The sequence below is a fragment of the Coccidioides immitis genome (assembly GCF_000149335.2).
Source record: "Coccidioides immitis RS genomic scaffold supercont3.1, whole genome shotgun sequence".
In the NCBI taxonomy this organism is placed as follows: Eukaryota; Fungi; Ascomycota; class Eurotiomycetes; order Onygenales; family Onygenaceae; genus Coccidioides; species Coccidioides immitis.
Genome location: NW_004504310.1, coordinates 6145189 through 6168923, shown reverse-complemented (window position 1 = coordinate 6168923; position 23735 = coordinate 6145189). Strand labels below are relative to the sequence as shown.

The following is a 23735-nucleotide window of genomic DNA, read 5'->3' as shown; positions in this document are numbered from 1 at the left end:
AAATAATAACTAAGGCTAGTACTGGTATCTTCTCTTATAGATTGCTAATGGGCCAGGAGGCAGTTCTTCCAGTTGAACTCAAGATTTCTACTTGATAAATAATTCCATAGCAAAATGTCTAAATGACTGAAGACCTTCTTCTGATGTATGTACATCAAATTAAATGACAAGATGAGAATGTTCTGGAAGCAGCACATCATCAGCTTCAAATGCACACTAAGAATAAGAAATACTTTAATGATACCCATAATATTCAGATCAACTCTCTTTAATTCAGAGACCTTGTCTTGCTTCACAATATCAAAGAAGAACAGAATATGTCTAGAAACAACACTCTGCACTTTCAATGGCTAGAACTCTATAGAGTTAAGTCCATCAATCAAGAACTAGATTTCTATCATCTTGAAAAGTTAGACAGCACTGAAATCAAAGAATCTATTGCAGAAAGCAGATTAAAGAAGTACCTTATGAGATCTGAAATGAAGCAGCTTAGTGATAGTCCAGCAGATTCAGATAAAGAGATGGAGAATGTTTCTCAAAAATATGCCACAAGAAGCCAGTCTAATATTCTCTCTAGTAGTTTCTTGAATATTAGCTTCTTGAATAGAGGGGATGACCAAGATCAGAGTGAGAGCAAAAATGAAAATGATCAAGAAGAAATGAAGCAAATATAATTATCAACTGTTATATCAGATAACTGAAGCTTTGCTGTTGTTATACCTCCACAAGATGTGTAATTTGTTGTATTTTGTTTGCAAAAGTAAAGTTTTTGCTTGCTCTTTTAGAAGATTTCTTTTATTTGCCTGCAAAGTGAAGTTTTTGCTTGCTTATTTGGGAAGTTTCTCTTTCTTTATTATTTACAGAAGTCTTCACTTTTTCTAAATTTTTCAGAAGATATTTAAAGACTGATTTTTCTTTTCTGAAGCTTCTACTGTCTTTTACATTCAAGCTTGATTCTTTTCACAGATTTAACATTTTCAACACTTCTTCTTGCCTTCTATTTTATTATTCTGACATTTGCAATTCTTTTTGGATCACCAATATTCTTCAAAATGACTGGACAAAGCAACTTGCCTCCTCTAGCTCCTGCACCTGAAAACCAAGACCTGGTCATTACCAGAGATAGTGAAGTTAACCTGAATGGCTATTTCTTTAATAATCTAACAGCAGCTATGAAATATATCAATAATCAAGCTCCACACCATTGCTACAGCCTACAGATCAAACTAATGAACACACTGATGTGAGTGACTGATGTGGTTACTGACTTAGTGACCCATTTCTATCAATATGTTAAAAGATCCAGAGCTTGACAACACATTACATACACCAATTTCAACACTAATTTCCATGATGCTTGAAAGGTTACTCTGGATGTCAAACAACATTGCATTGATATGCAAAAGATCAAGAATAGACTTGTCACTATATGGAGTATTGACAGAATTGATACCATATAATTAAAAGTGGAGAGCCTGTAGACAGCACAAAAGCTTCACCATATCCTAAATATCTACAAGAATTGGGATAAGTTCACCAATAATATTAACAGCACAGTGCTCCAAAGACTAGATGCTACAGGAGCTGGATATCACCAGAGCTTAGCTATATTGCCAGGCAATTATACTACAGCTAATAAAGAAGTTGACTATATATACAAACTTTCTTCAAGAGATGCTCTATACCAACAGGGTCTTACCATTGGCAACTATAGTCTTCTACAGTCATTGGCTCTTCTACAGTCATCCAGCTCCCAACATTCAATTCAGAATATCACTAGAAGTTCTTCCACTGCAAGCAGCTCCTGAGGTCTACTGGAAGAACTACAGTCTCCAAGATCATCAAGAGACATTCCAATGAGTGGAATGTCTATACTATATAGCCACAACATGTCAGAAGCCTCTATACATAGCACAATGTTAATTAGATCACATGAATTTGAAACTGGCCAATCACAGCCACCATTTGAATTCACCAGTATGCTGGCCAATCCATCCAGCCAATCAGAAGCTCCAAAGCACCACAGTGAAAGAATTGCAGTTATATTGGCACACCAAACACTTCAAGACTTAGATAATAATGATGAGTCTGTTATTTCTTCTGAAAGTGATGAAGAGATATCTTGACACAAGTATAAAGAATCTGTCATGACAGTATACTCTGGTACTTGCTGTTGTCATGAATTTGAACAGCAACTCCTGCAAAAGATAAAGAGTATTAAAATGTGTTCAGAATTAAAGCTTATTCACATCCTGAAGCAATTAGAAAAGACATTTAGTGATAAGAAAGCTGATATCTACCTATACTATAATTATACAAAACTAATAGCTTCAAAACTTGGATTGCAGACTTGCACACTTAATAGAGAGAAGCTTCTCAACTGTTTGGCTTACATTCATAGAAATTGTTGCAATATTGGCTCAGTCAAGATCAATAACAGCATCTATCTCTGATTCTGTTTGACAAATAGACCAGCTAGAGCTGAAGATGCTTTAGATATTTACAAATTCAAACATCAGCCAATTATCTCTCTAGTCACAAATATGAGAACATTCAACTTTAACTGATACACACAGATTACTGGAGTTAACAAGTTCACCACCAGCAATCTTCAGAAGAAATGAGAGATCACTAAATCTGTTGTTATTCTCCAGCTAATGCACTGATGAAATGATAAGTTACAAGATACCATCACTACAGTACTTACTCAGGTCAATGGTGAATATAATATATACTATCATCATTAGTGAATGATGGAAGGTTGTAACAATTATGAATGGTTGAGAACAATATACTACAGTATTAGCCAATAACTCATGCACCAGAACTCTGTATACTATCTATAGTATGTGCTGACAAGACCTGACCACACTTGGAAATTAATCTCCTATCCATATTATATCAAGTATGCTAAGCCAGGGGATAAAACTGGATTTCACCATATTGATATCAATGTTCCAGATGCTATTACTACTGAAAAGGGTGTTAACATGATACAAGAATTCTTGATCTTAACAGCAGAAGAGCCCAGCAACTGTACAGAAATCTTATCAGAAATGCATAATCATCTAGAGAATTGGTGGAAACTAGTTAAAGAACAAGGCTTATCCACTGATAGCTATATTTACTGCATTAAGAATACAATGTATATCAAAAATGATAAAAGAAAATTTGATATTAGATGGACTGACATCATTTGCAAACCTGGTAATATCTGAATTACAAGCTCTCTGCTGCTTCATGGAGCTCACAGTCCATGCAAAAATGTCCAGCATACTATGCTACCCTGGTATGTGGCAATCCAGAAGAACCATGAACATCTTGAAGTCAATAAAGCTGGTACCTGATCACAGCTCTCCACCACACATAGAGATCTAGTTTCAGAGCCATCATTATCTTCCAGCCATTTAAACTGTTACACATCAGTTTCATATTAATTCCCTACTGCTATTCAATTGCAAGGCTTAGAAGCTATATCAGATGTCTTGGTAGACTGAATTAGATGGAATAACTCTATAGTGATTGAGGAGCTTGATACCCTCTTTGAACCAGAAGAGAAGAAGGCTCAGAACTTCATTAATAACTGGCATCTAAAGACCACATGAATTGCTTTGAATGTCATTATCAAGATATATCAAATTGAAAAGAAAGCTTTTGGTAACAAATCTTATTAGCATTGCATGCACAACAATATTAATCCAGCATCAGTTCAGCCTTCTCCTTCTTCTGAGAACTTGGTAGAAGAAGAGAATCATGGTGATTACTATTAGAGATTGCTGCTGTCACTCTCTTTATTCTTATTTTCTATCTCTTTTCTTACCAGATTGTTACTAATTCTTAGTCTCTTATTTTCTTTACTAAATTGTCTTTGTTTTGTTTCATATGTTGCCTGTTGTCAGAGGACATCAATATTAAAAGCCAGGAGAAAATGTAGTGGAGATTCTGGTATCATATTAGAACAAAGATTGTTCCAGTCTGAGATGCAAAACCTCTCCAGCTACTATCTCTAAGTTATATAAATCATCTATAGTTTCTGCATCTTGCTCAATACCTTCATGCATCTTTATACTTTTCTACACACTCATTCTTTATTGCTAGTTTGATTATTAGTTAGAGAATATGAAGATCTCTTGTTCATAAAGCTTGCTACTATTTCTTATTAGAGCTGTCTGTATTAGTACAGACTCTTTAGTACTATTATTTCTTATAAGCTTAGATGTCTGTTAAGGCATGCTTCTCTATTCTTACTACTCAGCCATTATCATTCTTACTATGTTGTGATTTTTCATCCTTCTTGCACTCTCACCATCTCAACCAACTTGCCTACTTTGATGAGACATCCCATCATACCCCACTTCAATATTAACAAGAGAACCAGCACAAGATGATTTAAGATGTTTGCACAAGATGGAATTCCATCTATAAGATGTGTGTTCATGTCTTGTTACTTTAACAAGCTGTAAACTTATGGATTCAGGACTCATCATCAAAATATCAAAGACTTTACTTATTAAACCATGACTGAAAGCAGCTAGAGTATATAATTGAACTGTTGCAGTCAGTCAGTTGATTTATCAAGATACTGTCCAAAACAACAGACTCAATAATTTATCTGGTATGGGCAATGTACAATCATCTTTTCCAGCATTTAGAAAGAGAGGAGAACAAGATCCAACAGTTAATAACAAGAAAGAATATTCAAGAAGCTATCAAAGCTGCCAACTTGAAATTCCAGAAATACTATGATAATACTAAGCATTTAAAGAGTGAGCTGCTAGCTGTAGCTGCTGCCCTTCATTCATCATGCTGCATGAGAGCATATAATTCAGAGGATTGAACCAGTAATGAGTGTGAAATATACTAACAATATATTTTGAGGTTTTACAAAAAGTATTATGAGAAATATGAATAGTCAAGAGAAGTAATACTTAATGTGAATGATGTATGTTTATTATAAGTATTATTCTGATTTCTTCTCTGCTAACTTCTCTAGAATATTGAGCAAATGATTTTTGAGAGATTCTATTAAAGACAAGCAAATTTCCAAAATGAAATGAAGTAATATTTAAATAATAAGAATTTGACATCACCTCAAGCTCCAATTCTGGAACAGTGAAGAATGCTAGAGTCTGATTTTCCAACTGTTACTTAGATGGCAAGAGACATTCTGACTATATCTTTAACAGAAGTTGGGATAGAACAGGTTTTCAATGTTACTTGAGATACATATTATTATTAATGATTGTGGCTTCATGCATTTATAATCAAGAAGATCATGCTGCTTAAATATAGAGATAAGATGTATATGCTGAATGAAGCACTCATATTGCATGAGAAGTTGGCCAAGAAAGTTATCTAAGATAATCAAGATGATCAAGATACTTCAGAGATTGTATGGGAAGAGATTGCAAGCTTGCTAAATCTACTACTTAATCCAGATGAGAAACAGGAAATACATCAATGTTATTAATAGATAGACTCAAGTAGCTAATAGCTTGTAATATGATCCAATTATGCAAAGAGCATTACCAAATTTTGGTACTTTTCTGAAGTTGAATAAATTAATAAAATTATGTTAGGACTGTTACCAAATTTTGTTACTTTTTGACAACACAAATGAGACCAGGGTTCCTAGTCCCATTCTATACTTTACTGGTCCCATTCTATATATAATATTGAAATCCTGGTTCTATCTCATTTTGTCATGTCAGGTCCTGGACCCATTCTACTAGCTAGATTTTGATCTCAGTCCCAATCCCATTCCAATCTCAGTTCCCACAGAACTGTCCCAATATGCTGTTAAACAACCTGGTCCCATCCCATTAAGCTGAGCTTCAACCTGATCCTGTCCTTGGGATGGGAATTGGGACAGGAATCTAGGACCAGGACAGGAAATCCCAGAACTGGATACCACTCTAATCTTAACAAGACTAGAATTGTTTCACACCATACTTAACATATGGAAAACAGTATTAGAGCAAATGCAACAAGCTATCTAATACATCTAAACTTGCTGGCAGTATTCTTATAAAGTAAAAAGTCTATACAGTTAAAGCTGAGCAAGCCTCCATCTTGTCCATCTCAGATCTAGAGAATAAAGAGCATGATTATAATCATTTGTCACTAATAGACTATATCTTCACTTCTGAGAACTCTGACTCAAAAAACTAGTATCTTCTCTTGAATACAGTTTTGCTTTTCAGACTACAGCTAACTATTTATCTGATTATATTGATGATAATGTTTATTTTCATGTTTACTTACACGCTGTTTCACAAGCTACTGCCAGTCTCTTATCTTCACTAATAGTATATATGCTTAATCCAGACAGCAAGCTCTTTAAGATCTGTTATAATACAGAATTGAGTATTTCCATTATTGATAAGCACCATCTCAAGGCCTTTTATTCAAACCTGCAGCTGCAGCCAAACTATAATAGCATAATTATCAAGATATACAGTCTATCATCTGATTCTATTCTCTCATACTATACTGTTATCTTACCATTACAGTTTGCTTTACAGCAGAACATGTCTTCTCTCTCAGCAATCTTTTATGTTGTTGAAAGAATTTCTCCACAAATATTAATAGGCATGAATTTATTGAAATCCTGAAACACTATAATAAAGCTGGAAACTATCTGTACTCTTTTACTGAACTCTGATAGCAAACAAAAACTAAAGATACTACTTTAATCTCAAAAAACACTATATTATACTGACACTCATTTCACAAAAAGTTTCTACAAGATGGTGATTTGAGCTGCCCACTCTATAATAGTGTCAGCCAGTCATAGTAAAGTCATTTCAGTTACTCACAAATCTCTTTCTTAAATCAAAAACCAATGGTATCTTCAGTTACTATTCAGGAAATCTGCATTAACATTTCTCTCTACATCTTAAGATCTAATAATAGAAAACAGAGTTAATCACATTATGATATTAAACTTCAGCAACCAGAATAAAAAAATTCTCTCTTGTACTGTTCTCAGCCATCTTATTTTGCTAACAGACAGTAATATTGTCACAAATTTCATTCTGACCAACAAAACTAGACAACATAATATAGATACAGAAAATCAAGACAATATATTCTTTAAGCTACTGGATCAGACTCAATACAATCATGATATTAATGGGAACACTCAGCAAATAGATATTTTAGATTACTGAAGTTCTGAGTACTGATAGAAAGTTCTTCAACTTCTATATAAATATAAACAGCTGTTCCAAGATGAACTTGAATTAGTAAAAAATGTCAAGATGCTAATTCTCTTTAAAGATAACAGTAACATTTTTGAACTGAAACAAAATCTATATAATCTTTTCTTCTGTGACCACAAGATAATAGACAGAATACTCAACAGCTTGCTTAAAGAAAATTATATTAAAAAAGTTTCTCTTAATGAATCTTTACCAGCTGTCTCTCCTATATTTGTTGTATGATGAAGGGGAAAATCTCATTGTATAATGAATCTATACTGAGTAAATGTGAAACTATTATCAGACATCTATCCTCTGTCAAGACAAGATATTATATTGGATGCACTTGGTGAATCAGTAATCTTCTCTTCTCTCAATATAATCAAAGGTTTTTTTCAGATACTAATAGCTATAAGAAATCAGTGGAAGACAAGCTTTGTGACACTCTACAGAGGGCATGAAAGACTAACAGTAGCAATAATAGATTTAGGCAATTTTCCAGAGTTCTTCCAATATTACATGAAAAACATCTTGAGAAAATATCTCTGATCATTCATGCTTGTCTACATTAATGATATCATTATATACTCACTAACTACAGAGCAGCATCTTATGCATCTTGATTAAGTTCTTGAAATGCTTACAGAATCTGAATTAATCTTATTAATAGTAAAGTCACACTTTATCTATTCATCAGTAGATCTACTAGATTATCATGTCTCACAACTGAGACTGTCCATACAGTAATTAAAAGTAGAAGCAATCAGAAAATTAGTCTTTCTGGAAACTTTAGCTGAGTTAGAAACAGCAATAGGTCTCTTCAGTTTTTATCATTAATTTGTCTCTCACTTCACTACAGTAATTGCATCACTGCAGCAGCTTAAGATGCTTGATTTCCATAAGAGTTCTGTAAAAGAACAACTTTATAAGAAACATGCTGCTTAATCTCTTCTTAATCTGATTGCTCAAAACACCTCTGGTAAAGAAGATGAATTAATGGCCTCCATCAAAATTATCTGAAATAAAGTCAAGAATTTGCTATACAATATATCAGTCAGGAAATTTCCTGACTTCACAAAATCTTTTATATTACATTGTGATGGTTCTAAAGAGTATAGTTTCAGGATGGCCATCCATCAATTGAATGGCAATAATCAGAAACACTTGGTAGTGTATTTATTGTGAGAATTAAAACTTAACAAAATGTCTTACCAAGTGATAAAACTAGAAGCTGCAGCTCTAGTATGGGCATTGCAAAAAGCTCCACAATACTTTGACCAGAATGATGTTATGGTAGTTACAGACTATAACACTCTTAAAACAGTCCTGCAGACCACACTAATAAATAAACAACAGAATTAAAGATTAAATAAATAATTATTGTTTCTCTTTCAGTACTGGCCACAGATGAAGATTGTCCATTATAAAGAAAAAAATCATAAAAATATTAACATTCTGTTTCACTTACAAGTAACAAAAACCTGCAACTCTTACTCTATCTTCACTTTTATAGAACTGAGTGATAAATTGAAACAGAATATTCAAGATGTCTTACTTCAGAATTCCTGCTTTCAGAAAATACTTCATAAATTAAAGTCTTTATCTACTCTAAATAAGTATCACAACTTTCAGCTAGATACAGATACAGATCTCCTCTTCTTTACAGAAAGTAATAGAATAAGACTCTGTATTTTCTAAACTTTACAAGCATGATTTCTTCAGCAGACCCATGATAATATTATGTACAGCAGAATTGAAAAGATCTTTCAGTAATTATATAATATTATTTTTATGCCAAAATTATATGATCTAGTCACAAAATATGTCAACCACTATCTGATATGCAGAATTACAAAATCAATGCCTCATCTTCTCTACAGTAAATTGCAGTTAATCATTACTTCAGATTAACTATTTGTAATTATTACACTTAACTTTATAGTTCATCTTCTGTGCTCTGCAAACACAAATAATGTCTTGATATTTATAATAGACAAGTTTTCTAAATAGATTCATATCATTTCCAGTAAAACTACAGATGGAGCTGAGAAGTGGACTACAAGATTCTTTAATAAAATTATTCAATACTGGAGGTTCTCAGATAAAATAATATCTAATCATAATAACTGCTTTCTTTCAACATTCTGGCATACTGTTTTTTACAGAGTGTTAGTAGATCTCTGCTATACTGTTATGTATCATTCTCAGGCAGATAGATAATCTGAGAAATCAAATCAGACTATTGAAGTTACTCTTTACTGTTTGATTGTTAGCTGTAATATAAAGAAATAAAAGAATATTCTGCCAGAAGTTGAATTCAGTTTAAATATCTTAATATCAGCAGTCATCTTATTCTCTTCTTTCAAAATTCTTTATGAAGTTGAACTGAATACTGTCATACTACCTTCTTCTTTAACAATGGATAAAACTGGCAATCACTTCATGAACACTCAAGATATCATCAGGAAACAAGTTGCAGATGTTATTAAGTTAGTACAAGTTCATATAATTATTTACTATAATAACAATCACAAACTAATGAAGCTATTCAATAAGGCTTATATCAGAGTTGTATGGAAAGGGAAATACAGATACTTTCTTTCTAAGAATAATATAATTTCTTTAATTCAAGTTAAATCTTATTCAATTATTAAACATGTCAGGCCTTTAGCTTACAAGATGAACTTGCCCACTCAATTTAAAGATATTCATCCAGTAATTTCAATAATTCATCTTGAACCAGCAGCTGATGATAACTCATTTGAACATCATCTATCATCACCATCACCAGTTTTAGTTGACAGAACAGAACACCATATCATGAATAAAATTATGAACACCAAAATTGAATCAGACAGACAGCAGTACATGAAGATCAGATAGAAAGCAGCACTCTCAGAGAAGAATACTTGATGCTTACATTTCAAACTATTAGAAGACTGCCCTATCTTAGTACAAGCTTATGATAAAGAAATAAGATGGAAATGCCACAACAAGCACTAAGTCACTGGATCAGCACCTTTTCAGGCCAGGGCAATGTTACACTATGCCTTCCATCTGAAGTATTTGTATTAGTCAGCCAGTTGTAGCTATAGCTTAGCTGAGATCCAAGATCTCATCTGAATATCATGATCTTCGAGAAGCATAACAGGTACCCCGGGCACACTGCCACCACCTAGCTCAAACTCAGCCCCAGTATCCCCTGGTCGATCCGCAATCAGAGCCAGTCCACACGCAGCTACAGGGGGAGTTTTGGCTGGACCCAAGCGCAATCACATGGTCTGCTTCCACTTCTACATATGTACTCACAGAAGGATTCACAATCCATAATTCAGAGCCACAACACTCTCTACTGATTTGTTTTATGTTTGTTCACCGGGACATTTAGTAGCATTGTCTAGAGTCAAAACGAGCTTGCCGCCTTCGTCTTTGCCTCACAACTTGGACCGATGCTGGCCAGTGTTTGGATGCAGGCATGCATACATCATTTGACAGTGTGGGTGGTTTTAGGGTACTTACGGGGCGCAAAACCCGGGAGCTGTTGTGGACATACCAGATACAGGGTAATTGCTCCCCACGCGCTACCAAGCTCTCCTCACGGTCCATGAGTTAGGTTGCATTTATGGTGGGACGTCTAAGGCAAAATCAGACGGTTATCTATCATACGACTTTTGTATGAATGAGTATTCTAGATGCAGCTTGCCAATCCTGTGACAGTTGGGGGTTTGAGCACGAGTCAATCAACAGGGTACCAATGGAACAACGAGATTTTCTCTCTTGAATAATAGTCCGAGTAATTTTCAAGAGTGGTTCTTCCATGAAAATCAAAGAGAATATAAAGATCAATGGTATTAGGGAACACTAGATTGCTCAAACTACAACCAAAATCATGCAGTCATAACCTTCATCAGCCAGAGTCATTAGATCACTAACATGCCCGACAATTGCCGCCCATGCTGAACCTTCATCAAGAAACAATTAGTTATATTGCATCCAATAATTCAAAGTATCAAAATCGACAGAAAAACTAGAAGCGAATGATATAAAAGAAATTCTGGAGTTAGCCAAAAACCGAAAAAACCAAGCCACGCATCCTCACATACTACCACCATGTCGTTCTGACAAGATGCCCTTGCGAATCAAAGCGGTCAGGTAAATCAACTGTACTCTCGGAGTCCGAATGGTCGCCCTGTGATGACCGGACCTCATGCTTCCGTACATGCCTTGAAGTAATAGGGGCGGGAGTATGCGACCGGGAGTGAATAGAACGATTTTGAGCACGTCGAGATGTACGAAGATGGCGCGAATGATTACAGCCGCCAATAGTGGAATCACTATCATCTGTTTCATAGCCGTTTTCATAGGAGAGATCATCTGAGGCGTAATCCGGCTGGAGGTTGAACTGGACTGCTTTTGTAGCAGGTTGGCTTGTAGACCTAGGACGCCCGTGAAGGGTTGCTGTTATAAGAGCCTCATCCGTGGATGAAGGGCTTTTTGACGTGCTGAACCTATGGCCATCTGGTTGATTGAGTTCACTGGTTTCGCTTACACCTGCAAAAGAATATGTTAGTACGAAGGTATTCTGCGTTATGCTACCTAAACCCACTCTTATATGAAAATTGGTGCTGTTCAGTAGGGTGGGTGGATTTCGGTACAGCACTCACATTCTCATCACCCCGAGGCTGCAAATGCGCATAGGGATCCTGTGCTGGTGGAACTGGATAATTGTAATGTTGGGCAGGTGGAGGCGCACCTGGAGGTGGCGGGTAATCGGCAGGATTATGCGAAACGTGGTTTGGCGGCGGCATTGATGCTGTTCCAGGGGGTGGGTAGTTTGAAGGAGGATATTGATAATGACCTGGTGGGGGTCCTGTCGTCTGGTTGGGTGATTGGGCAAATTGGTTTGTTTGAGGATAATAGTTGTCCTGCGGGTAAGAAGAAGCACTTGGTGGAGGTGGAGAGGGAGGATAGGGTATGGTGCTGTAGGTATCATCGTATGAATCTTGACGGGCTTCCTCTTCGTCACGCCCTACAATTGCATCAACAACTATCTGACAAAGGCTTCCAAACGGAGGATGCTGGAAGCTGAAGAGATCAAACATAACGGATGGGAAAAAAAATACCTACTTCTATCCCTCTCATTCTTCTTTCGCTCTTTTCTCTGTGCATATTTATGGGCCGCAAGTCCCGCAGCACCAGCAGCGGCAAGTCCGGCAGTTGCAAGGTCTCTAGATCGACTTCTCTCTCTACGTTTGTCGCGACGATTCCTCCCGCTTTCTCGATCAGATGATGACCAGCTATCTGTTGATGGGCTGCGACGGCTGCGACTGTGGGTGTGTTTTCGCGGTGTATGGTACGGGCTTTCGGCTCGACCATAGTAATTAGAAGCTGGGATACGGCCGTATACCGGATCATCACCATACTCGATCAGATGTGGCGGAACACCGACCTGGCTCTCCGAAGACGATCGTGCTCGACTTTTAGACTGAGATCGACTGCGTGCACGCCGTGTCTCCTTTTCCTTCTTGTCTTCATTCTTGGCTTTATTTTTCTCGTAGGCGGCAGCAATCGCAGCGCTTCCTAAGCCAGCTGCAGCGATAGGGATTCCGGTTCGAATTCTGCTGCGCGAGCGGCCTTTCCTTGATCGAGATTTGCTGCGTACGTGCTCGACTAAGCCAGCAACTGCCGCTCCAGCAAGGCCGGCTTCGGCCATTCGTCTGTTGCGATGGTCGGGGTCGCGTGCATCGGAGGACGAAGAAGCTGAAGAGGAGCGGCGACGATGCGATCGACTCCGGCGACCTGAGGACCTCTGTTTGCTGCTCTTTTCGGAGTGTTTCTTGGCTAAAGCAACGGCTCCAGCGATGGCAGCCGCACCTAATCCAAGTCCAGCAAGGGTGCGTGCCCGAGAACGTGAGGTCGAGGAGGAGCGACTACCATGCCTATGGTAGCGTCGATGATGATAGCGATATCGACGACGGTGATGATCCCTTCCTCGGTCGAGTGACTCGCAGCGATGGCGACTCTTGCTCCGGGCGCGGCTTTTACTACGATGACGGCTGTGAGCCCTGACGATGGCGTCTGCAGCAAGGACACCAAGCGTCCCTGCGCCAACATCCTTACCCAAACGTGCTAGAGTGCTTTCTTTGCCCTTTTCTGAAGCTTTCTTGCTTTGATGGCGAATCAATTCCGCAGCGCCTACACCAACAAGGGCACCCTCGGCGAGATGCCGTCGATAGCCATGAGGGCTTTCTTCCTTATCGCTCCGACGGACATGAACTATGTCGTCATCACTGCTGCATCTGCGCCTTCGTCCGCGCGATGGTCGCGGGCTTTCAGTGCGATAGCTTATCACTTCATATCCTGGATATGATCGTCCATTGTCATATTCACGAAACCGCCTATGATAGTAGAAATCATCATCTCGCGGATCACGACGGACCATAAAACGGTCATCCATCGCTTCGGAACGATGGACTATTTGGTACTCCGAATCCGATCTGGGAGAGTAGCTGGCGTAGCTGGGCGCTCGATAGACCGCTGGCACATCCATGTTTGTCAGCAGGGCTCGATGTGTGAAGAATGGGGGTTTTGGTTTAAGAGTAGAAAACTTGTATATAAAAGGGAGACCTACGGTCGAAGTCTGTGTCAAGGCTATATTCGTAATCGTAATGTCGGGGCATAGTGCGCCGGTCTTCCCGGTCCAATGTCCGGATTTCGAGCTGACGGTCACTGGGATCGTCTCTTCGGCAAGCTGCTGAATTGTCGTCTGGAATGACGTAACGTCTGTAGGTAGAATAGGTCGCTCTCGGATCGGAGTGGCGAGAGAGCTCGTCCCAGTCGCGATCCCGATCTCTGGATGGGTAACTCATCTACGCAGAGGGAGGAGAATGATATTCTTTAGACAAAGGCCGACGGAGAGAGGCTCTGTAGCGGTAAAAGCGAGACTTGACAGCAATAGACTTCAATTGACGGGTCACCAGGCAGTGTATAAAGAAAAACGTTGAAAAGGACACGAAGCTGAAGGGCGCCAGAAAAGTTGCGCGGGAAGAATAAGGCTGAACGAGACGACAGACGGCGCGGGGCGAGAGAGGAGAGAGGGGCGGGCTTGTGGTTTGGGGATGGTATGTACTGTCATAATACCACCAGTCAGAGCGCGGAACGGGGATGGATACGGGTGTCAGGACGGGGTAATTACAAATCAGGTTCTCCACGGCGGAGGGATCACAACAGGATAATATTCGGCCGTGGGCGCAAGATGAGAGGCGGATCGTCGCTTAGAGGACGCCCGGATGGCCGTGTGGTATGGAACTCAACACTCGCTGGCAATAGCATGACCCGCGCGATGACGATGGCCAAGCCAGCCGTCGAGAATCCACTTTGCTCGACGGAGATCACCGCGGAGAAGCAAGCCGGTCGAATCAACACTTTGCCCCTTTGCCCTGGGGAGTCGGCGACTGGAGGGACCCGACTGTGTGGAGGGGCAGAAGGATTTGAATGTTGAGTCCCAAGGAGGATTCGACATCATATATGCCCTCTTGCTTCGGGAATTTTTGGGCAGGCCGATCTCCCATCGAGCCCGAGACAACGCCCTATTTCACCCATTGGGAAGCACAGGCTGCTTATCCAGGCGCCGCGTCCATCTGCAAGGGAGCTCACCTTGCGGGTAACTATTCGATGCACCCTTTCGCCGAGCCTCGCGCCCGGTTCCTGCCTTGACCGTTGCTCTCAGCCAATAAGTTTCGCCTCTTTGGCTGCTCTCCAAAGCGATGGACCGGGTGAGCAGCTGTGCGCCTCAGCCTCAGCGTGCACCCTGGTCACGCTCCGCACGCCGCGGAGCAGCAGCATATGCGCTTTCAAACAAGCGCCTCGTCTCGCATCATTGTTTGCTCTTACTTTCCTTACTGGCAAGAGAAGCTTGACGTTGGGATATACTTTGTGCTACTCTGCCAGCGTACCATGGTTGCTGCCCGCATTTCTGTGAACTATGTAGCGACGCGAATCTCCATACTGTTTGGGGGGTACTTTCGACCACAGATTGTTTGGCCAGATAAGCGCTTCCGCCTGCTGCTGATCCTCGACTTATTTCGAAGGAGACCGCATACACGATGCGAGTCTCGTGCTTTTTGAAAGAGCATTTTGGTCTCCGATTGGCAAACGAGACGCAGTGCTGACCCTTGGTGAATGCGGCGCATCCCATCCAGGTCGGAAATGATTATCAACCAAGCATTTTCGGACTTCGAAATGGACCACGTTTTCGTTCGCCGCACGGGGTAATGTTCGCTCAATTGCTCTCCAGGCAGCCTGAAAAAACAACTGCCCATCTCTTAATCATCGCCAATTACTGGAGTATTCGATCTCCTTTGGTGCTTTGACTACAAGAGTATTGGTTTCGAAGGCATCTATGATAGGGCATCAAAACTTTATGACCATGAATTGATTAAATCAGTGAATGGTTTAACGGATATATTACTTCAATCTTAAAGTGAATTACATGTTAATTGGAGGCAAGAACGGGAGAGGGTTGAAACAAGCCGCATATACGTAGTCGTTCCTAAAATGGTAAAAGCGGACGACAGGTAATTGATTACTTCGGGAGATGCATGGATTTCGAGGTCGGATCCGCCGACCATGGGGCCATCAAGGTGCAAAACAGGGGTGAAACGATAACAAAAGGGAAAAGCGGCTCAGCAGCCTCGCCTTGGGGAATCAATGTTGTGTTGGAGGTGGCTCAGACGAGGCTCCATGCCCACGGTCGGGAAGCACACTTGGTATACCATATCTAGCACTATTCTATGTCATTGCCATGCTAGCCGTTCGTCGATGCGGTATAGGTTCAACTGGGTTTTACCGGGCAGTGAAATTGTTCTTCCTACGGGTAATCACTCGAGGGAAAAGGTGGTCAGCGAAGTTGACCAAAAAGTAGTCGCAAGAGGGCCAGGTGGGCTGCGAGAACATATCCTATTTGTGGGTTAGAGGAGTAAAGGACAGATGTAAAGTAAATTAAAGCTGTCGAAATTTCAAGGCGGTACAAAGTGCAATTGTAATCCTGGCCTCGAGAGTCGGTATAGCCTTATTTGCTAGAACTACTAGGGCTGGTGTTGAGTATATGAAGTACCATCCTGGAGAGCCATGTGAGCCAAATTGCGTTATTGGGGGGGGGGGGGTCAACAAGTTTTTCCTCTGGCTGCAGACAATCATTTCCTGTTGGATCCAGCCCTTCGCAACCATTATATATGTGGTCCATAATGCCACACGCATAATTTCTTGAATTGCAAAAACACCAATGGCACTGCCTGGAGGCTGGCGCGTGGTCATAACAGCCCGCCAGAGTGCAGACCATGGAAAGATTCTGTCGAGCCTGCTTTGGCGACGACGCATGACACTTGAGCTGTAGGAAGAGCCATACGCATTGAATAGCAACCAAGGCAACATGCAGCATCACAAGAGCCTCTAAAACTCAAATTCGTGCGCGTGCGAAAGTATTAGAGACGTAACAAAAGGAAGACTTGTTCAATTCGTAACTGAGATATGGGGATTCTGCTCTTAAAGAGAGGTATAACTATACCGTCCTCACATCCAACCGAATTTAGAATCCATTCGTCCCTCCCTGCGGAGAGTATGTTGACAAAATTCCACAGGCCAGGGGGGATGTGATCATACATAACAATGCACTCGTCAAAACGTATGAGCCCAAGTGCCCCTAGGTAATAGTAGTACTGAAGGCAAAGGTTATGCTTGGGCAGACTAAATTCCATCTTCATCAAAATATGACACAAGAAGTGAACACGGGCTCAAGGCAGAGAGGGAGTAAGATACGGAGTACATACACAGCTATCCATAAATACTCTGCCGCCGACATTTTAGACATAATTATTATTGCCGGTTCGAGGGTCAAAGAAGCAAACACGACCTCCTATGGCCCAAGATTTTGACTTTTGAAGAAATTGTCGGAAGATATTCCCTTGACGAAACCCAAAGTGCGAAAAGTGATCATTCTTTAAAGAATATGAACAAGAAAAAGGACTCTCTCTCGCCAAATCTTTCTCGCTTTGCTTCTGCTTTTCCTCGCACATGAGTCAACATCGGCAGCTTTAATACCCACAACACTCATAAGAATTTCATGTGTCCATGCTGGCATATCCCCGTGCTTAACTATGGAGACTGGGTTAGCAAAAACGGGAATCTGTACTCCGTAGCATGCGAATTGTTCAACTTCTTCAAAAACTTTCAGCATGGCCAATCCCCTCACGAGGAAAACTTTGTCGACTTGGAAATAGGCGGAATCCAACTTTCGGATGTTCATCTGCGATTTGAAATCGTTTTACGATCATTTCCATTCACAAATGGGCTAGTTACCTCCCCCGAAAACAAGTGCCATCCAAGAAAGGATGAAATGAAGTCAGGGTTATATCAATTCCTCGACCGCTCTGCACAATCGCAGCTAGTTTGACAATCAACGACGTCATGGCTGGAAAGACTTTGTTTATTATTTGCCGGAAATCCACTCCATATGCACTCCGCAGTGACTATTAAGCGACGGCAAGTCGAGTCGAGTTGATGACGGTTTTTTTGCAGTGAGGTATTCGGTGAGTCGGCAATCGCCGACGTTCTCGGTTGCTTCTCATAGTTGGGTTGAAAATATGATTCCTGTCCAGGATCTGTTCGCAGCGACAGAGACTAGGAGAGGGACAAAGGGATGATCAAGAAGTCATGCCCCGTATTTTCCTCCATGGGATCCCCGCCTCTATGAAGTCCCTAGGGATCCAAAAGTCGAGTCGTCCAAGCCAAGCGGGAGTGGGCACGGGGCAAAGTCTAGATGTCTGGGCAGCGAGGTTCTGGGCCCCCGTCGGCTAAAAAGAGAGACGGCCTTAGAACTAAAGGCGGTCTAACCACGGTGTGTTTGGGACAGTTGAGGATGCGGAGATTTGGACACATCGTGAGAGAAGCCTGCAAGCATCCTTGACACCAAAGGGTTGATTTTTCAGGAAAGTTGGAAGGTTGTTCCCATTCGGCCCAGAACTCAGTTCCAAATGGCAGTTCTGGGCACCCGATGATAGTGATCGAACGGGCCCTTTAATCACTTGAGTATCATCACCCTTCAAGCGGCCGTCAGGTGGAGGAATATTCCGCCCAAAAGAGTCGCTCTTTCGGCGTCACTCCAGCTGTCTCGCTTTTTTAAGGTGGACATCGCGGAGTACGTTGGTGTACTTCCAGATTGCTGATCAATGGCGGTCAGTAAATGTAACGGTATGTAAATAACCGATCATTCGGTTACTGGACTGTTGCACAGGTTACACGCTAATACAGGCCGTTTTTGAGTAAGAGCGGGAATCGGCAAGGCCCGCGCGCACGAAAACACGCACATATACTTCCCCTCTTTCTCTGTCTGTGTGTCACACGGACTTAAAAAAAAAAAAGGAACGTTTTAGGAATCCTTGCTTGATAATGAGGGTTTTCCGACAAGATTCTCATTTTCATGAGTCTTGGTCCCGATGCGTGTTTAAAGCAGCAATACTCCGTACTGTCGGCAACAATTAATCCGGCCGCCGAGTAATCTGCTCTGTACTCCGTACTCCGTACTGGGTATGTAATTTGAGACAGCACCATGCCACGCTCAGCCACATGCGACACTCCTGCCGCAAAGAGGCACACCGTATTTGGATATGATACCTGTAACGTACGGTCACGCCCCGTCTCAAACGGGCCTGAAATTACCAGGGAAAGTCCGCTGAGGTCACTTTTCGGCCACGATCGAGACGCTGACAAAACCGCCACCACCATGTCCATGGCCGCCCTTCGTCATCATCATCGGCCCTGCTCTTCCATCTCCCTCCGTCAGACTGCAGCTCCATCTCTCCACAAAGGCTTGAACGTCCTCCCAGGGCAGTCTAGGGGCCATTTGCCGTTCTGCAATCTCTCCCCGCATCGAACTCCTTGCTTCTGCCCTGCTCAGGCACCTGGACTCCTTCGATTCGTTGTCAACCTCTCACAATCACCTTTTCCCCCCTGATACAGGTTCGCTGTCCTTCGTCTGGCCGCTTCACTTCTTATAACGTCTCACTAGGACCGTGGACTTGCCGGTTTTGTTCAGCAATTGACATCGTTCGCCCTTTGACGTGGGCCACCCTTATTGGTCTCATCGACGCTAACGGCCAATCCACACCACCCCAGCAGTGCCATCTCCGCCAACCGGTGTAGCTCTTTAAGAGCCTAGCAAGGAAGACAAGGACTCAACAGGATCATAAATTACGGAACACCAGGAACGTGGCGTTTGACACCCGACGCTTTGTGGCCTGGTCCATCACTCCGGCCAATCCGGCGAGGCTTTTTCTCCCTGCTGGTCTGCCCAACTTCTTCCCGGCAACCATCGACCTTCAACAAAATCACGAACTTTCGATGATGTGGTCAAGCCCAGTCCAACAATAACAACAAACGGCTTTTCTGTCGCTAGGCCCTTCGATCCTGGCTCGTGCTGGACGATCTCCTCACCCCTTGCCATTTCACCAACCAAAAAAGCGCGCAAAAGTTTTCGAAGTCCGATTCGCCTGTCCCTCATCTGCAGCATATTTCAGGATGGAATATCTTGGCTCGAAGCTCTGAGGTTGGTAGCTGGTGCATCCGTTTACTTTGCAAACTGCAGGCGGGTCCCTGCGTGCGTGAATCACCCCTTCGGATTCGATACTTTGTTGCTCCTCCAACGAGCGACCTGGCTTCGTACGACCAGTGAGTTAGTTTGTCTCCGCCCTCGTGCCGTTTGAAAATATGTCAAATCAACGAAACCCTGATTGGGAGATGCCTTCTCCTGCCACCACTCGCAACGGGAAACGCGGCCAAGGCCGACCTTCGTCAAACCTCCAGGCTCCTCCCTCCACGCGTGACGTGCAATCGAACGGTACAACACAGCTATCGAAGTATCTCTCGACCGGACAACACGCTCCGTTATCATCCACAAGTTCTGTGACTTCCTCCCGAGAGGCTTCTCCGAATCGAGTGCCGCCTAGAAGTGTGAATCCAATATCCGCATCAAGGACCACTCCAAGATCTCGCAGGAATAGCCAGGAATTGGGTCCAAGTCGAAATTCAAGCTCTACTTCGATCAGTCGAACCCATTTGCCGGCTGCCCGTGATTTGGAAAGCGATATTGTTGATTCAAACAAACCACATCTTCCACCGCCTACTACAGATGCTTCGACAGACCTATCCCAACCAAATAAATCAAACATGCCTACAAAATCGGGAGATCCTCCTTTACAATGGCCTAAATTCCATCGAATAAAGTCACCACCTCCTGGCCTACCAACCCGAATTCCTTTGCAACGCACAACCTCCCCCAGACGTGCAGACCATGATAACATCTCCGCGAACACTGCAAGCAAGAGGCATCCTGCGGGAAGCGATAACATATTATCTGCGGACAAGTGTCTTGAAGCACCAGAAGATGCCCAATTTCAGAATCCTACCCGCGGCGTGGGCCGTGGAACCGCACCTGTCCTTGAAACAGTCCAGGAGGGTACGGTCCCAGGTCTCACTGCGATTGACCCGCCGACTGGCGAAGATCCCGGTGAAGCAGCTAAAGTTATAAAACCCTCTGGGGACAGTGGCAGTGATAGCGGAGGTAATAAAAGTGCCGGATCGAAGACGGACAACATACAAAAGCATGGCCCTACTAAGCCTAGGTCTGACGAAGTCCTTGCGAAACGTTCGTTTACTTCGCTGAACTCTGTCCGTGGGAAAATTGGAGAGTCTTCTATGACAAATATGACTGTGGAGACGGAAACTGTCAGCTCTATACCTCAAGTCTCACTCGGTGGAGGTGCTGGTGAGCGTGGTGGGCTGGGAAGGAAAGACGGCAGCGCCACAGTTCGACTACGTGCCAGCGATGAGACTATCCGACCGAGAAAAGAAAAGAAGAAAATTCGTAAACCAACTCTACCCACTGGAACAGGTAGGGTTACAGATCGTTAGGCTTGAATAAATCCGCAGAAGCTAACCTTGGATTGTAGCATCGTCGAAAGCGGATATCTTCGAAGCCAAGGTAGCAAGCGCTGTTGAAGACGCAGACTCATCGGACTCTGCGGAGACGTTTGTTTATGAATCAAACCCTCCTGACCCTCATCCATCCAGACAACACCGATATCATTCTCGGACCCCAAGTGCGGCGTCCGCGGTTGGCCAGCTAGACCAGTACGGAAATCGAATGCGTCCTGGCGTCAGAGATTCACTGCACGGTATCACAGGGAAAAGAAGTATGAAGTTTACAAATACTTCCTATAACACCATGGATGGTGAGGGCGAAGATCGCTCTGCTGGTCGAGGCACCTCGAGAGGGCATGGGCTGCATACAGCACGCCACTATCATATAGGGCGACATGGAAGAAATGGTGCCCATCAGGGCGCATTAGATCAATCGGCTTTCCAGCCGTCCCAAAACCCCAAGTCCTCTCGTCACTTTCTTGGTAATGGTCGCAGTCGAAAGCTAAAAAAAGACGGAGACACTTACGGGTACGATTTCGACGCTGAAGGCGCTGACGATGAGCGGACTCCCTTGGTTGGTGCCATTAGAAGTATTCGGGGCCGTCATGGGCGACGTTCAAATGGTTCTAGCCTCCGACAGATGGAGTATCTTGGACAGAGGCGAATTGGATTTTGGGCACGCTATGGCGTGTGTGCCTTACTTTTAATGCTGTTTTTTGTTCTCACCAGTGGATCGACTTTATTCATCATCGGTGCCACGCAGCCGCTTAAGAACGTTCGTGTGAGGGAAATCCAAAACGTTCTAGCCTCAGAGCAGACAATCATGCTCGATTTGGATATTGAAGCCGTTAACCCGAACTTATTTGCGCTCACTATCGACGATATGGACGTAAATATTTTCGCGAAAAGCAGATACGTCGGCAGCGATTCTTTTTGGAGAGACCGTGGACCTCATCCAAAAAAATTGCCTCGAACTACAGAGAGTAAGAAACGGGCGATTAATGCGAGAAGTCTGGAGAGCAGCAAGCGGGGACATCCCTCGAAGGATCTAGCCTCGATCGCTACTGTCAACGTTACAGGTGGCGTTGACAAAGGAACCGATCCAATGCCAGACGATGACGTTAGGGACCCGCAGACAATGCTACTAGGTCGGATTTTCCATTTCGCCTCGCCATTGACTTTCGAGCCGTCGCCTTGGAAACATATCGCATCCAACTCCACTGGCCAGGTACGGTTGACAAAACCAGGAAACAAAACTGAGGAGGGAGGATCATTAAGATGGGAGCGTGTTCTTCAGCACCCATTTGAATTGATCGTCCGTGGAGTTGTCAAGTATCAGTTGCCGTTGAGTTCCGGCACCAAGTCGGCTTCCATAAGTTCCAAGATCAATGTCTTACCAGATGAAGACAGTAACGGCGACAAAGACGGCGATGCTGATGATTCTCGAGACCATGACGGCCATACTCCAGATGATTCAATGCACATTGAGTGATCATCAATGGCTATCGTTCCTTCCGTCAGCGGCGGCCACGCTACTTATACAGCTATTCTGAGTCTCTTAAATCATTTTGGACACCCGCCTTGATCGTATCCTCTTCCTACTGAAGCCTCAAAGAACTTTTACCCCTTTCTTACGCTGAATTCTTTACACATGATGCCCCCGCTTGATTGTGACAACATTTATTCATTGACCTTTTATTAGCACTCCCTTTTATTCCTTGGGTAACTTTGAAATTTTGCAACTGTGGAGCATAGCGATTCCTTTCCCCATGGGGATGGACGAGAACTACTCGTCACTTGGCTCATAGCGCTCCTCTTGTTTTTGATTTTTGGTGGGACTTCTCTTAGATCTTGGACTTTTCTTACCCTATATTTCCCTGTTTTAATTTTACTCCCTTTGTGAGTCTTTATCGTCAGAACGGACTCATCTTAACCCCGAAAGAGCCGAGAAGGAGGAAGATAAACGATACTATCGCCTGTACTTTACTCTTCTCCAACCAAGGGAACAAGTGAGGGGACCTTTTCGTCTCCCTTCGATTCTTTTAACGAAAGCGATGCCAATGCAAATTACAACTATATAGACTGGAAAAAAGGCAGCGAGATGCAAGTCTTGGGCCAGGACAGGGCGGATTGGGTGCAAACGGATTTGGATTTCACTTTTTGATCGTCTTTCACCCTTTTTCTTTTCTCTTCCGTTTTCCTTTCTCTCTCTTAATATTGTTACACTATTCTATGTATTTTTTTTTTTTTTTTCGGGGGAAACTTTTTTCTTTTTACCTCTAATTTCCTTTTAATTATACCCCCTACATACATACCCACTGTCTTGCATTTTATGGGATTTTACCAGGACAGCCTAGCCATTCCCTTGCGAGAAATGCACCAACGAATTTCTTTTGTGTGAAGAAGGAAAAATGATGAAAGAAAACTACTTAATGTGGAATGTGTGAAGAAGAAGAAGAAAAAGAAAAAGGTTAAGTTGAGTATGACATTGTGTGCTGTGGGGATGGCAGTGCAATGATATTTTGGTCATTGCTATTGGCAGTAGAATAGGATATCAAG

The 23735-nt window shown here is 42.4% G+C and overlaps 5 protein-coding genes across 5 annotated transcripts; 3 read left to right on the top strand and 2 right to left on the bottom strand.

Annotated features, from left to right (window-relative positions):
• Window positions 1-317: 317 nt before the first annotated feature.
• Window positions 318-674, top strand: CIMG_12825 (uncharacterized protein; the record flags this gene model as incomplete). The annotated part of the gene is made up of 1 exon (XM_001247122.1): window positions 318-674. The coding sequence occupies one exon, from the start codon at window positions 318-320 to the stop codon at window positions 672-674; it is 357 nt and encodes a 118-aa protein (XP_001247123.1).
• Window positions 675-11027: 10353 nt separating this feature from the next.
• On the bottom strand, window positions 11028-15147 carry CIMG_00896 (uncharacterized protein). Its single transcript, XM_001247124.2, has 4 exons — window positions 13834-15147; window positions 12330-13739; window positions 11867-12231; window positions 11028-11753 (listed from the first exon to the last, which is right to left on the bottom strand). Exons 1-4 carry the CDS (start codon window positions 14069-14071, stop codon window positions 11748-11750), a joined length of 2019 nt encoding a protein of 672 aa, XP_001247125.2. The 5' UTR covers window positions 14072-15147; the 3' UTR covers window positions 11028-11747.
• Window positions 15148-17173: 2026 nt separating this feature from the next.
• CIMG_12824 (uncharacterized protein) lies at window positions 17174-17900 on the bottom strand. Its single transcript, XM_004445811.1, has one exon. It carries the CDS (start codon window positions 17503-17505, stop codon window positions 17200-17202), a length of 306 nt encoding a protein of 101 aa, XP_004445868.1. The 5' UTR covers window positions 17506-17900; the 3' UTR covers window positions 17174-17199.
• Window positions 17901-18807: 907 nt separating this feature from the next.
• On the top strand, window positions 18808-19212 carry CIMG_00897 (uncharacterized protein; the record flags this gene model as incomplete). Its single annotated transcript, XM_001247125.2, has 1 exon — window positions 18808-19212. One exon carries the CDS (start codon window positions 18808-18810, stop codon window positions 19210-19212), a length of 405 nt encoding a protein of 134 aa, XP_001247126.2.
• Window positions 19213-19964: 752 nt separating this feature from the next.
• On the top strand, window positions 19965-22668 carry CIMG_00898 (phospholipid metabolism enzyme regulator; the record flags this gene model as incomplete). Its single annotated transcript, XM_001247126.1, has 2 exons — window positions 19965-21147; window positions 21206-22668. 2 exons carry the CDS (start codon window positions 19965-19967, stop codon window positions 22666-22668), a joined length of 2646 nt encoding a protein of 881 aa, XP_001247127.1.
• Window positions 22669-23735: the final 1067 nt, after the last annotated feature.

Excerpts from the sequence above, each read along its gene's own strand:
- CIMG_00896 (XM_001247124.2), bottom strand. The coding sequence starts at position 14,071 with ATGAGTTACCCATCCAGAGATCGGGATCGCGACTGGGACGAGCTCTCT. Across the intron at positions 13,740-13,833 it reads CCTTGACACAGACTTCGACC|CGGTCTATCGAGCGCCCAGC; the intron begins GTAGGTCTCCCT and ends TGGATGTGCCAG. Across the intron at positions 12,232-12,329 it reads GAAGAATGAGAGGGATAGAA|GGCGTGACGAAGAGGAAGCC; the intron begins GTAGGTATTTTT and ends ATGCAATTGTAG.
- CIMG_12824 (XM_004445811.1), bottom strand. The coding sequence starts at position 17,505 with ATGAACATCCGAAAGTTGGATTCCGCCTATTTCCAAGTCGACAAAGTT.